This window comes from Mirounga leonina, unplaced genomic scaffold, assembly GCF_011800145.1.
Source record: "Mirounga leonina isolate KUSES-001 unplaced genomic scaffold, KU_Mleo_1.0 Mir_91, whole genome shotgun sequence".
Taxonomy (NCBI): Eukaryota; Metazoa; Chordata; class Mammalia; order Carnivora; family Phocidae; genus Mirounga; species Mirounga leonina.
Genome location: NW_023270839.1, coordinates 26,708,841 through 26,724,586, shown reverse-complemented (window position 1 = coordinate 26,724,586; position 15,746 = coordinate 26,708,841). Strand labels below are relative to the sequence as shown.

The 15,746-nt window shown below is 39.9% G+C and overlaps 1 protein-coding gene, 1 long non-coding RNA gene and 1 pseudogene across 3 annotated transcripts in view; 2 read left to right on the top strand and 1 right to left on the bottom strand.

Annotated features, from left to right (window-relative positions):
* AP4E1 (adaptor related protein complex 4 subunit epsilon 1) overlaps positions 1 to 2,706 on the bottom strand; it is a 55,644-nt gene extending 52,938 nt beyond the window's left edge. For both annotated transcript variants that reach the window (XM_034994650.1, XM_034994651.1), the window contains exons 1-2: positions 2,463 to 2,706; positions 498 to 569 (exon numbers count right to left, since the gene is read on the bottom strand). In XM_034994650.1, the coding sequence (XP_034850541.1) occupies positions 498 to 569; positions 2,463 to 2,612 (222 nt within the window). In that variant the 5' untranslated portion in view covers positions 2,613 to 2,706. The remainder of the gene's footprint in view (positions 1 to 497; positions 570 to 2,462) is intronic.
* Positions 2,707 to 2,779: 73 nt separating this feature from the next.
* Positions 2,780 to 9,308, top strand: LOC118003610. Its single transcript, XR_004677365.1, has 3 exons — positions 2,780 to 2,856; positions 4,025 to 4,141; positions 6,014 to 9,308. It is a non-coding gene; the product is annotated as an uncharacterized LOC118003610 (long non-coding RNA).
* A 1,960-nt stretch (positions 9,309 to 11,268) lies between these two features.
* Positions 11,269 to 13,142, top strand: LOC118003563 (annotated as a pseudogene).
* The last annotated feature ends 2,604 nt before the right edge of the window (positions 13,143 to 15,746 follow it).

Sequence of the window (15,746 nt, the reverse complement as noted above, 5' to 3'; positions counted from 1 at the left end):
GAAATCAAGTTATATGGAACTCAAGTTCTAAAATAACTGGAACTTGATTTAGCTGTTATGCAATACACTATTTTACAGCAAGAACACCATTCTTCTACCTCGTTCACCTATATTCCAAGATGTAGAAGAGTAAAATGAGAGATCTATAATATACCAATTCAGGACTGAAAATATTACCTTAAAGGATATATCGTAACCTTTTCCCAGGGCACAACATTAAAACAGTAAGATCAGCACTGGGGTCCCATGAGAATTGCCACATTTATGTAATTATCATCACGATGGCATTGAATTGACATCACTCAAGCAAATCTTGCTCTGGTGCAGCCAGTCAATAATAAAAAGCTTAAGCTGATGTCTGACTTGCTACCATCCATAACTGATTGTGACTATGATAAATTAGATTTTAGCAACTGATCAATTAGACGCCACTACAGACTCCATAGTGGACCAGATTTCAAATATAAAATGTACTGGCACTGACTATGCAAACTTACCAGTGTTGTTGTAGGAGCAGAAACAGTTGCTTTCAGATTACTCAGTTCCTGCTGGATTAGTTTCTCTTCCTCCTAAAAAAGTGAAAGTATTTAAAAGCACGAATAATGGTTTTTTCAAACTATAACAGTATTTCTTAAAAAGAAAAATATAATTCATAATACTTTCAACAACAACAAAAAAAACATCATTTTAAAGGACAGTTCTAAAAATTACGTGCTTAAGATTAGCCTAAAGGCATTGCTCCAAACCCTCCCAGTCATTCCTGGAAAGAATAATCCACCATTCCTCTTTCCTTCACTTAATTACTGTCCCCTCAAGGACAGTTTAGCAGAAAATATTTTGTTTTGTTTTGTTTTGCTTTGTTTTGAATTAAAGGTGGAGAGAGAAGAAATTTTTCATGTACTGGTCCAGGATAAGGTTCTCACACCTTGCCTTTAAGAGTAAAAAGTCCTGGGGCACCTGGCTGGCTCAGTCAGTGGAGCATGTAACTCTTCATCTTGGGGTTCTGAGCTTGAGCCCCACATTGGGTGTAGAGGTAACTTAAAAATAAAAAGATCTTAATAAATAAATAAAAGTAAAAAGTCTTCATAGAAAAGAGAAATAGGGAAAGAAGGAAGAAATAGGAATCAGTTTTCTTCCCTTAAGCTATACTCTTCCCTCTTGTTTTCTCCTTATTCCTCATATCCTTTTCCTCACTTCTCATCTCTCTCTCATACACACAACAAATACACCAATGTGATTACTTCTACTGCCCGCATTGAATTTCATCTCCTTAGCACACTTGAATACTGGCCCCATCTTTGGCTAACATAATGCTATCTTTAAATTACATATTGAATCAGCAGATGTCCATTAGGTAGCTTACTCAAGAACTACTCATGAGGTTCTGCCACATTTAGATATCTTATGTACAGTTTCAAATGCAATTTAAGACCAAAAATAATTTAAAAAAAAATTCACTCAGAATCTCACAGAAATTAGTAAAGGACAAAATGTTAAGACAAACAGTATCATGTCCATAAATAATGATTTCTGAATGTGAAGCAGAAATACAGCATCCAGCAGAGCATCATCTTATTTCAGCTTAAAAACAATGTTTTAAACCCCAAGGGCACTTTGAAGAAAATCCTTCTCCCTGTCATTCCTTCCCTCTGGGCACTTATATGTCATTGTATATTGCTTATACCCGTCTTAAGCCCAAGATGAAGGACCCAATCCCTTGGGGAAAAGAAAATTTGTTTTACTCTTTTTCGTCAGTGTCTAACACATAACCTCTTTCATAAATTAAGTTTTGAGCAAATTACGACATAACGAAGTATCTTACACAATCCGTTCAACTATCAAAGTTTGTGGAAACTTAGTACTTTCTAATATAACTAGTCATTTTCAAAGCCCATCTGAGGCTGAGATAACAGATTTTACATTTTGGGAGAATTAACGCTTTTTCTTTGCCCACCCGGTTGGTCTAACCTAAGAACCTCAAGCTCCCCAACGACGCTGAACAACAGGTTCAGAGGGCAGGGTCTGTTCCGGTGTGTGAAAGAACTGGAGAGAAAGAAGCTGCAAAGAAACTTTGTAGAAGGTAAACAATGCTGACACTCCCACAGCTCTCGGTATTTTCACTCGCTTGAGGGCTCATCTCATCCTCGAACAACCTATGGAATACGTATTGGTACTTTTCCACTTCAACGTTCAGGAAACACACGGAGACTCAAAGATCAAAGAGACCAGCCCCGGGTAATAATGACTCAGTGCCACGGCCAACTGTGGAAACTCGGCCTCCCAGCTGTCAGTCCGGGAAGGAAAGCGACGCTTCCAGACAGACGCAAGGACCGACTGACACACACGCAGTCCGTAAGCCCCGCCGGAGGGCCGGCCCCGGGGGCTCGCCGCCGGACGCGGGCCTCCCAGCGCGGGGGGCCTCCGCCCCGCGCCCCCGACCTCCCGGCCCGGCGAGCACGTACGTGCTTGGAGGTTAGCGCGGTGATGCCGCGGACGAGGCCGCCCAGCCGCGAGGAGAAAGACGTCTTGACGCCCGCCGGCCCGCCAACCGACTGGTTCTGCAAAAAGAGTCCCGGCAACGCCGTCAGCGTCTTCTCCACTATGTCGCTCATCGCCGCCGCCGCCACCGCCCGCGATCTGGTCGCCGCCCGGCTTCATGCCCGGCCCCTGCCCCGCCGCCGGCCCGGCCTCCGTAGACACTTCCTGTTTGTTTGAAGAAGAAATCTTTATTCGCGTCCAGCGTGGACAAGGACAGTGTCGTTCTCGAGAGAGGCCGCCCGAGGGCGCGAGAGTCCGCGCGGCGAAGGGCGGCTAGCCCGCCGGCGCGCGGTGGTGACCTCCGGGGGAGGAACAGAGGTACCGCACGGTCCGGTTTCGACGGCAACCCCGGCGTCTCACGCCCGGTCCCTCTTAAGGTAGCCGCTGGGGCCGGTCCCTCTCACGCTTCGCCCTCCAAGGTCTCCCTTTCCGTTTAGACGCCTCCGCGCCGCGCGAGACCGCATCGGGAGGCGCACACTGCTGGCCCCCATTCGGCCTCCGCTCGCGGGCCGCGGCACTGCGGCCAATCCGCCCCCACCCCCTCCCCCCGCACCCCGAGGGGCGGGGCGGCGCGGGCCCTGAGGGAGCTGGTTACCCTGGCGGTGTCGAATGAGTGCGCGGCTGTCCCGCGGCTTCCTCGCGCCGGGGTGTCGCGGTCGCTGCCGCTTCCCAACCACCCCTCCTCTCCGGGGATTGGGGGACCAGTCGGGAAGGGGAAGGAAGTGGTCGCGAGGCCACCCCCGCCCCCGGCCGACTGCGCGGCAGACGAGGCTGGGTGCTCCTGCCCTACTCGCAGCCGGCGCTCCGTCCTTTCTCATTTCAGAGCTGATCGCAGTGGCCGCTACAGAAATACCCTATCTCCCTGTGGAGGGGATAGTTTATCCATTGCTCTTACCCCAGCTTCTACCCAGAACAGAACCTGGTACAGTGGTTCTCAAAATGCGGTCTGGGGACCTCTGAGGGTCTCTGAGACCCTTCCAGGGGGTCCACGAAGTCAAAGCTCCATGCCTAATACTACTTAAATGTTTGCTCTTTTCGCTCTCATCCTTTAAGGAGTATACAGAGAAGTGTTCAAGAGGATAGTTGACTTAAGAGCTTTGTTGGCTGGTGAAACGTGTGCTTGAGTACTCCTCTGTTTTCTGGAACCTTCTAAGGCTTAGGGTATAAACATGTGCGCTTTCAGAGATTAACTGTTTTTCCTTAGTACTTCTAGTCTGTTCTTACAAGCTATCTTCCCTTATACCCAATCTCTGTAACCCCATCAATCACCCCCCCCAATAAATGGCTTTTTGAAATCCCTAAACTGTCCTTGCACCTATGAAGAAACACAAGAAAAAAGTTCGTTTTGTCGACTTGCTTTGCAAGAATAATTTTTAATTTATTGGAAAAGTTTCTAGACGTTTAAATTTTATTTAAAACTGTTACTCTTTTAGAATTTAATATTTTATTCAAAATAAAATTTTGTCTCTACCCTTTTTAACTTTAGGTTCTTTGGTTGGCTTACAAAAGGGAGATTAGAAGACTTGCTTTCTCAATCTTCCCACATCTAAAGATGCTGAAAAATATGACATTGACCTCAATATCAGAGGATTCTCTGACTCAGGTAAAGGGAAGAATCTGGGCGAAACTGTAAGAAAGGAAAGGGAATTGAATGTTTTAAACATAGTAGGCTCTTTAAAAGTCAGAGCTTTTTTGTTATTTTTCAAACCAGAAATGAAAAACCCACTGAAGCATCGTACAGGTTAAATTATTGTGTTGCACTGGCTGCAAAAGGGCAAATGATAACTGAGAGACTAATAAAGCCTGTACATTACTCAGGAAATGCCTGCTGGATGAAAAATCCATCAAAGAAATCATGGCCAAGCTACTTTCCATAGATGCAGTAGCTCAATAAATTAGAAATTTAGTTGCGGGGCGCCTGGGTGGCTCAGTTGGTTAAATGTCTGCCTTCAGCTCAGGTCATGATCTCAGGGTCCTGGGATAGAGCCCCGCATCGGGTTCCCTGCTCAGCGGGAAGCCTGCTTCTCCTTCTCTCTCCCACTCCACCTGCTTGTGTTCCCTCTCTTGCTGTCAAATAAATGAATAAAATCTTTAAAAAAAAAAAAAGAAATTTAGTTGCAAATGTAAAGTCTGTGATAACATCTCATCTGCAAAATTATATTTCCTTGAAGATGAACAAAAAAATTATATAAACATAGATGAGATGTAAGCTAGGCTTGTTGCTTTGCTTGTATCTATCCAGTGTCAGCACTAATACTTAAAGATCTTTTATAAAATGCTTGGCAATAAACACAAGTAGTGCTGAAATAGAGCACTGACCAATTTTTTTTTTTTTTTCACTGACCAATTTTTTTAAAGTAAGTTTATCCTGGAACAACTGTGCTAATATTTGCACTAATGGCATAAAAGCAAAATTGGGCAAAACTGCTGGCATCTTGGCACAAATCAAGGCAGAGGCTGCAAATTGTACTCTTCATCACCATACACTCCCATTGGGGGAGGGGGAAAGCCAGTTTACCTTAGAATATCTTTAATAAAGCAATAAGAATTCTTAATTTTGTTAAATCTCGACCTCTCAGTAGATTCCTTTTATTTTTTTTTTTTTAAGATTTTATTTATTTATTTGACTGAGAGAGACACAGCGAGAGAGGGAACACAGGCAGGGGGAGTGGGAGAGGGAGAAGCAGGCTTCCCGCCCAGCAGGGAGCCAGATGCAGGGGGGGGGGGGGCTCGATCCCAGGACCCTGGGACCATGACCTGAGCCAAAGGCAGACGCTTAACGACTGAGCCACCCAGGCGCCCCAGTACATTCCTTTTAAATACAGTGTGTGACTAAACTGGAAGTACACATCAAGCAGTTCTGATGCACAACCAGGGTTCCTCAGGGAAAAGCACTTGTGAACTCGTTTGACTTGAAAGCTGAACCAGCCACTTTTCTTCATTTATTAACAAACAGTAGCTTTCTTGAAAATGAACAGCAAGTCTGTCACTTCAAGGAAAATAACTGAATTTGTTGCCACTGATAAAATGTAAGCTTTCATGTGAAAATTACAGTTTTGAAGAATGTGTTTCTGCCACCAGGAGTTTTATAATTTCCCAATATGTGAGAACTGTTTTGTTAAGATTGGAGGTGGTATTAATGAATGTTATTTTTTGATCATATATAATTAAATGTGTCCGCATTTGGAAGATCTTTATAACTCAGTGAACCAGTATCTTCCAAATGATCAGTGCATGATGTTATAAAATTATGAATGGACGAAAGATCATTTAAAGTGCCTATAGCCCAGTGATTTTAATGTAACCCAGGAGAAAAATTCACTGATATGTTTTCAAATTCCACATTGCAACAAACCTTTAAGAGACTATTTCTTGTTGAATTTTGGTGTTGTACTAAAGAAGAATATCCACAATTATTTGAAAAGGCTATAAAAATACTCTTTTTTTCCCAAACTGCGTATCTGTGTGAGACCAGATTTTCTTCATAAACATCAAATCGGCTGATAACGGCTCCCAAGGGTATGTCCACATCCTAAGCCTTGAAACCGGTGAATGGTGAAACTTGTGCTGGTGGGACTGGGTTAAGGATCTTGAGATAAAGAGATTATCCTGGATTATCCCAGTGAAGCCTACATGCCATCATAAATGTCCTTATAAAAAAGAAGCATGAGGAGATTAGCCAGCACACAAAAGAGCAGTTGATGCAGAGATAGGGGAAGAGACTGGCTTCATTCCTTCCAAATGAACGTGAGCAGCCACCAGATTCTGGAAGGGGCAAGGAGAGAAGTTCCCTCTGGAGCATCTGGAGGGAGCACTTCCCTGCCACACCTTGATTGTGGCCCAGTGAAACTGATGTAGGACTTCTGGCCCCAGAACTGCAAAAGAACATATTTCTGTTGTTTTGAGCAGCCAAGTTTGTGGTAATTTGTTACAGCAGCCCCAGGAAACTAATACAAACCCCAAAGCAACAAGAACCAGGCATGAGAATCCAGCTGTTTTATGTTAAGCCTGACAGTAAAGAGATTTGCAAAATTGTGAAACAGTGCCATTCCTCTCCCTAATTCTTTTTGTTCTGAATATATAGCTGTTTTTCGTCTTTTTAAAGTTATTAACATATAATGGGTCTATTTTTTGCTATTTTAAAATTAATTAATAGTTCAAAATTTTCTGTTTTATTTTTTAATTTAGTAAATATATTTAGATATAACCCATATAAACAAAAGCTTTTGGAGTTCCCTGATAACTTTCAAACATGCAGAGGGGGTCCTAAGACCAAAAAGTTTGAAAACTATCTAGTACATGGTAGGTACTCAATTATTTATTGAAGTAATTATATGTATTAGTCAGTCATGTCATTGATACATGAATACAGGCCAATGAACAGAAAAGGAGTTTAGGGGTAAAATGAATGGTTGCAAGAGAAGAAGACAGAAGAGTTCTTAGAAAAGAGAGAAATTTGGGAAAAAGACAAAATTATCTCCAACTGACCTGATTATGAAGGAGAAGTTGCTGGAACAACTTCCAGAGCTTTCTACCCAGTGTGTGATCTGGGCACAAAGATTGTTGAAGCCCCACCAATTTCTACCATTCCTCCTCTAGGTTCCATCTTGCAAAGCTAGAAGTTGATAATAGAGGTAAGAAACAAATGTCAAAAGCCAGAAGTGAAATGCCTGGTAGGAAAAGCTAGAGAATTATATAACAAGACTTGCTAAGATTTAGAATTATAGGATGTGGAAATTGGAAGAAATTTGGGTGTCATCCATGTATCCAATCACCTAATATTACAGAAAAGGATACTGATATAATAGGCTGTGGAAACCACTTGACCAAGGTCACACAACCTTAGGGGCAGAACTGAAATTGCAGTCCTAAATCTAGACTTTGAGCTTGGAGCATTTTCCCCTTATTTTTATGGATTGACAATGAAGAGGTTGCCTGTGGCTCCCTGTTCATAGACTCTGGCTCCAAGTCCTGCCATGAAATGAAAGGGATATGGATGTTCTCTTTGAAGCTTGTAATTTTAGACTGTCCATTTTTTCTCTAAATATGGGCTCTTCGTTCTCCTTTTCCCATCTCCACCTTTATCCCAGGTCATTTCATTCAGAATGACGGGATTGAACCTATTAAATTAAACCCTCTAGAAGTAGATTTCCTCTCTTCTTCCAGTCAGGGAGGAAGGTGGCTCTCATTGAGGTGAAAATAGGGCAGAGAAATGTCTCAGTACATTTTAAGAAGGTACGGTGGTCCTAAGACTGCAGTGGGTCAAACTAATTTATTCCTCACATGAATATCAGCAGCCCCACCACTTTCCAAGCAGGACTGTGTCACTTGGAAATATATACAGATGTGTGAAAAGGTAATGTTTTTCTTCTGCATTTCCTCAGCTTCCTTTTTCAAAACTTTTGTTTTGAATAGATGTTAAATTCTCTTCATTCAAAACTCAAAATGTATAAAAGGTACTGAGAAAAATCTTCCTCTCTTCCTGTCTCCCAGCTGCCCACTTCCCTTCCCTAGAAACAACTGCTACAATCTATTTCTTCAGGAATATATTATACATACATGTTAGCTTTCACTCCAAAAGTCTTAGATTCTACCGCGTGACCACAGAGAATTCAGCCCACTTCTTCTCAAGATGTATCTCTAGGGAATCATTCTTTCATAGAACATTTTCCCAAAAAATCTGTGCCTTCACTTGATGGGACCATTAAAGACAAACAACAGTTGTTCATGCTCACTTACTGCAAGGTTGTCATGCTGTCCAGGGAATGTGTCTGGCAACCACGTGAAAGGGGAGTTCCAAGGACATACAAATATCCATGGCTCCAGATCTCACCTGTGTCCTCAGCCAGACTCTCCCCTAGGCTCCAGGGGAGTCTAGTCTATGCTATTCCTATTCCTAAGTCCCTCAACTTCTAAACTCCAGTTAGCTTTCTTCATCCCTTTGCTCTTGAGTTTAGCATTTGGTCATGTTTTACCTGCGAAGCTCTTGTCAGCTCTCACCGATAATTCTGATTTCCTACTCCAGCTAATTTGCTTCCATTTACCCCTAATAACATGGTTAATACATCTCCAATTGCTCTGTTTCCCTTGCCACCGTCTCTGTCCTGGATTATTGTGAAAATCTAATTATCACCCACTATCACCAATTTCTTCTCTTTTCAGCCAACCCTTCAGAGAGAGCTTTCTATCTCAGAAATCTGATCATGTTATTCTCAGTTCAAAATAGTCAAGTGGATAAATGCGAACTCCTTACCAGGGGACATAGGCCTTAGTAGCTTTCCCATTGCCTGCCTCTCTGGCATTCTACCCTACTAAGCTTAGGTTAGCATTTTTTTGTTTTAGCAATATCAAGCTGCCAACGGTTCTCTAATTATGCCACGCTTTTAACTTTCATGTTTTTGCACATGCTGACTGCCTGGTATATTCTTCCACTCTTAACTAGAAAATTTCTATTTATCCTTTAAAACAGAACTCAAGCAGTCACTTCCCCTATGAAGCCTTCCCTGCCCCATGTTTGTACCTTATACAACCCCTACTAAAATTGAATTGAAATGATCTATTTATATGTCTCTCTCCCCAGTTAGAACCAAACCCTCAGGGATAGGAGCATGTTTTTCTTATTCTCAATTCTAGTGCAGAATCTATATTTATTGTCATGGGAAAATATTCATGATACGTTGATGTAAGTGAAGAAAACAGGTTATAAAACATATGTATGTATGGAGGTGCCTGGATAGTTCAGTTGGTTAAATGTCTGACTCTTGATTTCAACTCAGGTCATGATCTCAGAGTCGTGAGATTGAGCCCTGTGTGGAGCCTGCTTGGGATTCTCTCTCTCCCTCGCCCTCTGTGCCTCCCCCGATTTCTCTCTTAAAAAAGGGGGGGGTGCGCCTGGGTGGCTCAGTCGTTAAGCATCTGCCTTTGGCTCAGGTCATGATCCTAGGGTCCTGGGATCGAGCCCTGCATCGGGCTCCTGGCTCAGCAGAAAGCCTGCTTCTCCCTCTCCCACTCCCCCTGCTTGTGTTCCCTCTCTCTCTCTGTCTCTATCTGTCAAAAAAATAAAAATCTTAAAAAAAAAATGTATGTATGGTTTGAGTCTGTCTTTGACAAAATACATGTCAATCTCACACTTACCACAATTTGTAAGTATAAAATTATTTGCTGGATTTATTTAATGTCTTTCTCCCCACTAGACTAAATGCAACTTGAAGGCAGGGATCAAGTGTTTACCACCATTTTCTTAGCACCTGGCACAATTCCTGACACTTAATAAGCACTCATTTTACATTTCTTAAAGGGTGTACATAGAAAAATATTTGGACACATAAATACTGAAATGTTAAAGGTGGTTGCCTAGGATGGTGGAATTATGATTACTCTGTATATTTTTCTTTATGCTTTTTGGTATTTATTGAATTTTTTAAAATGATAATATATTACTTTTATAATCATAAGGAAAATTAAAACCTTTTTAGGAAGGAAGCAAGGAACTAGGAACGCAGAGGTCCATCCAGGTCCCAACTCTACCTTCTCTGTCAAGATAGATTAAATGCGTTTGCCTCAGAAATGGGATTTGTGGGAGCTGAGAGTGTCAGGGATTAAAGCAGAATCAGAGAAAGAATTATGAGAAAAAAGACACACTATAAGAACATCTGGTTATTAGTTCCCCACTACTGGCAATAATCTGTGAGAATATAAAGTACCCATTGATGACCATCTCCACTAAAACTAATCCCTAAATTTATCCTAAAGTCTAAGCAGTTCATTTGTCCTAACATTTACCAGTGTTTCTTAACTTGTTAAAAGAAATTCATTGTAAAAGGTATTCTGTGGCTAAATTAAGTGGGAAATGCTGCATACTTTTTTTCTACTCACAGCCCCGCTCTTACAGATGTGCAATGTATCTTGGCATATTCATGACCCTGTGAAGTCCTATAATAAAGAACCCCATTTAATTTTGTTTAACTCAACATTTCCCAAATATTTGCAACCTATGAAACAGATTTTTTACCAACCAACAAGCTGGTATCTCATAAATACCTGCTTGATAAACACAGTTTTATCTAACATAAAAATGGATTTCAGGGCAAGACTTCTCACATTGATGAAGAAAGGAGATAAACAAATCCTCTCTATGGAAAACAAGTATAAGGCAAAATTATCAAAAATATCCATTTCAGTGCTCTAGAAATCAATCAGATGCACACAACAAATTGAGAAGTGTCAATTATTAAAAATTCTACACATCAGGTAAAAATGGTCTGTGTCATTTGTCCCAGAGGCTACTCCTCCATGCTCTACTGCCCTATAAGTTTGATTGGTGATGTAATCTATCAAGGTGGAGCAAGTCATGAAAACCTCTTTTAATATGGAGACAAATGTGAAAAATCCAGTGGCATCTCCTGGCCTGAGGTTGCAGTCCTGATTGGGGTAAGCAATTGATCAAGGATTAGCCAGTAATATAAAAAAGAGATCAGGAAATAGATAGTCATAGATAGTGGCTCTCCATCCATCACTGGCCAACCAGAGGCAGCATGTACACAGAGGAAACATAACAGGTCCTGTTGGAAAGTAAAAGTTAAGCAGATGTGAAAACTGCCTAAAATGTGAACGTTCTCTCCAAACCACACATATATCTAATAGCAGAGAATGGAAGTCCTACTGGCTCTGGGTGTTTGAGCACAACCTCTGATGAATCCTGGACTAACCACTAAGCTATGCAGGTACAGGATGACCCCTAAAAAGCCAAAGACATCAGTAAGCACACAATGTGAGGGAGACAGCCACAGATTTAGTCCAGGCAGGTTTAAAAAAAAAAACAAGCAAAGGGAAAAACAGCAACAACTATCACTGGGGCTAGAAATCAGAAACCAGATTTGCTACAGAGTTTTATCTAAAATGTCCAGCTTTCCTGGAGGCATCACAATTTTGGACTTCAAGTTATATTATAAAGCTGTAGTGATCAAAACAGTTCGGTACTAGCACAAAAATAGGCACATAGATCAATGGAACAGAATAGAAAACCTAGAAATGAACCTACAGCTACATGGTCAATTAATCTTCAACAAAACAGGAAAGAATATGCAATGGGGAGAAAGAGTCTCCTCAACAAATGGTGTTGGGAAAACTGGACAGCAACATGCAAAATAATGAAGTTGGACCACTTTCTTACACCTTACACAAAACATAAATTCAAGGGACGCCTGAGTGGCTCAGTCGTTACGCATCTGCCTTTGGCTCAGGTCATGGGTCCTGGGATCAAGCCCCACATTGGGCTCTCTGCTCAGCGGGAAGCCTGCTTCTCCCTCTCCCACTCCCCGTGCTTGTGTTCCCTCTCTCGCTGTGTCTCTCTGTCAAATAAATAAATAAATAAAATCTTTAAAAAAAAATAAATTCAAATGGATTAAAGACCTAAATGTGAGACATGAAACCATTAAAATCCTAGAGAGAACACAGGCAGTAATCTCTTTGATATCTGCCATAGCAACTTCTTACTAGATATCTCTCCTGAGGCAAGGGAAACAAAAGCAAAAAATAAACTATCAGGACTTCATCAAAATAAAAACTTCTGCACAATGAAGGAAATAATCAATAAAACTAAAAGGCAACCTTTTAAATAGAAGATATTTGCAAACGACATATGTGATAAAGGGTTAATATCCAAAATATATAAAGAACTTACAAAACTCAACACCCAAAAATGAATAATCCCATTAAAAAATGGCCTGAAGACATGAATAGACATTTTTACAAAGAAGACATACAGATGTCCAGCATACACATGAAAAGATGCTCAACATCACTAAGCATCAGGGAAATACAAATCAAAACTACAATGAGATATCACCTCACACCTGTCAGAATGGCTAAAATCAACAACACAAGAAACAGCAGGTCTCTTTTCCAGCTGGAACCAGGGAGGGTGGAGAAGAGAGGGAAAAGAAGGTTCCTGCTGTGCCAGAAACTCTTAAGAAAGAAGTTTGCCCAAAAGAAATGCAAGGAGGAAGCTTATCTATGAAAAAGCTAACCATTACCACAAGGAATATAGGTAGATGTACAGAACTGAGATTTGAATGGTGAGGATGGCAAAAAAAAGCTGGCAACTTCTACATACCTGCAGAAACCAAATTGGCATTTGTCATCAGCATCAGAGGTATCAGTGGTGTGAGCCCAAAGGTTTGAAAGATGTTGCAGCTTCTTCACCTTCGCCAGATCTTCAATGGCACCTTTGTTAAGCTCAACAAGGCTTCAGTTAACATGCTAAGGATTGTGGAACCATATATAGCATGGGGGTACCCAAACCTGAAGTCAGTGAATAAATTGATCTACAAGTGTGGTTATGGCAAAATCAACACGAAGTGAATTGCCCTGACAGATAACACATTGATTGGTAAATATGGCATCATCTGCATGGAGGATCTGATTCATGAGATCTATTCTGTTGGAAAATGTTTCAAAGAAGCAAACAACTTTTTATGGCCCTTCAAATTATCTTCTCCATGAGGGGAAATGAAGAAAAAGACCACCCATTTTGTAGAAGGTGGAGATGCTGGCAACAGGGAAGACCAGATCAATAAGCTTATTAGAAGGATGAACTAAGGTATCTACCATGATTATTTCTGTACTCTGTTCAGTTAATCAATAACTACTTTCAAATGGAAAAAAAGAAAAAGAAACAACAGGTATTGGCGAGGATGTGAAGAAAGGGGAACTCTTCTGCACTGTTGGTGGGAATGCAAACTGGTACAGCCTTTCTGAAAAACAGTATGGAGTTTCCTCAGAAAGTTAAAAATAGAACTACCCTATGACCCAGCAATTGCACCATTAGGTATTTAGCAAAAGAAAACAAAAATACTACTACGAAGGGATACATGCACCTCTGTGTTTATAGCAGCACAACTACAATAGCCCAAATATGGAAACAGTCTAAATGTCCATCAACTGATGAATTGATAAAGAAGATGTGGTATTTACATACAATGGGATATTACTTAGCCATAAAAAAGAATGAAATCTTGCCATTTGCAGTGACATGGATGGAACTAGTGAGTATAATGCTAAGCAAAATAAGTCAGAAAAAGACAAATACATGTGATTTCACTCATATGGGTAATTTAAGAAACAAAACAAATGACCGGGCGGGGGGGAGAGAGAGAGAGAGGCAAACCAAGAAACTGACCCTAAACTATAGAGAACAAACTGATGGTTACCAGAGGGGAGTGGGGTGGGGGGATGGGTGACATAGGTGATGGCAATTGAGGAGTGCACTTGTTGTGATGAGCACCAGATGATGTATGGAAGTGGTGAATCAGTAAATTGTATACCTGAAACTAATACTGCATTGTATATTAACTAACTGGAATTTAAATAAAAACTTTAAAAAAAATAATAAAAAAATAGAATGTCCAGCTTTCAACAACAAAATTATGAGAAGCAGGAAAATATGATGTATACTCAGGGAAAAAAGCAGTTGATAGAAACTGTCTCTGAGTGGGCCCGCATGTTGGATTTAGCAGACAAAGATTTCAAAGCAGTTATTATAAATACATTCAAAGAACTCAAGGAAATCATGTTTAAATAATTAAAAGAATATATGAGAGCAATGACTTAACAAATAGATAATAAAGAGATGTAATCTATTTTTAAAAAAAGAACCAAATGTAAATTCTGAAGTTGAAAAGTATAATAGTTGAAAATTTACTTGAGTTCAATAACAAATTTGAGATGGCAGAAGAGTAATGAATGAACTTGAAGGTAGATTAAAAGAAATTATTCAATCTTTAAAATTGAGAGAAAAAAGAATGAAGAAAAAGAAACAGCCTCAGCGACCTGTGGGATACCAAGTATATCAACATAAAGGTAATGGGAGTCCCAGAAGAAGAGCGAGAAAAGGGGGTAGGGTAGTTAGAATACTTAAATAAATAATGGCTGAAGATTTCTCCCATTTGATAAAAAATACAAAGAGAAAAATATTCGAAACAACAAACGAAAAACAATTCTCATTTAAAAGGGAAAACCAATTCAATGAATAGCTGACTTCTCATCAGAAACAATGGCAGCCAGAAGATGGTGGTATAATATTTTCAGAACTGAAAAATCAAGAATTATATATTTAGCAAAACTGGTCTTTAAAAATCAAAGTGAAGGTCTTCATTCCCTCATGAAGGCTCCTGTGTTATGTAAAACTTAAATAAATCTGTATTCTTTTTACTGTTTTAAAAAAAGAAAGTGAAATAAAGACATTTCAAGATAATCAAAGAATTTGTTGTTAGTAGACTTGCCTTCTAAGAAATATTAAAGAAATTTCTTCAGGGGTGCCTGGCTGGCTCAGTTAGTAGAGCATGTGACTCTTGATCTTGATGTGAGTTCAAGCCCCACACTGGGTGTAAAGTTTATTTAAAAAAAGGGTGGGGGGAGAAATTTCTTCAAACTAATAGGAGATGACACCAGACATTAACTAAAACTATACAAAGAAATGAAGAACACAGGAAATGGTAACTGTAAGAGTAAATATAAAACACTATAATATTTCTTTCTTTTTTTGGTAAGAACTCCTTTAAAAAACAAAAGATTGTATAAAGTAAATCATAACACTGTATTGATGGGTTTAAAACATGTACAGATGTAGTATGTATGATAATAATAACATGAAGGAGCAATAAGTGGAACTACATTGGAGCAAAATTTCTATATTTTACTGGATTAGTATTATTCCAGTTATTATTAATCTGAAGTAGATTGTGATACATTAAGATGCATACTATAGTTCCCAGAGGAACCACTTAGAAAATAATTCAAAAAAATATAGTAAAAAATTAACATAGGAATTAAAATAAGATAAAAAATATTTATTAAACATAACAAAAGACAATAAAAGAGGAACAGAAGAACCAAAAAAGAAAAAGATGTGATATATAGAGAACAAATAGCAAAATGCCAGATGTGAATCCAACATATTCTTAATTATATTATAAATCTGGATGAGCTATTTCCTTCATTTTGTTAATGTGATGTATTGCACTGATTGAGTTTTGTGTGTTGAATTTTCCTTACATTCCAGAAATAAATCCCACTTGGTCATGGTGTATAATCCTTTTAATGTGCTATTTTATTCTGTTTGATAGTATTTTGTTGAAGATTTTTGCATCAGTGTTCATAAGGCATGTTAGTCTGCAGTTTTCTTGTAGTATCTGTCTGACTTTAGTATA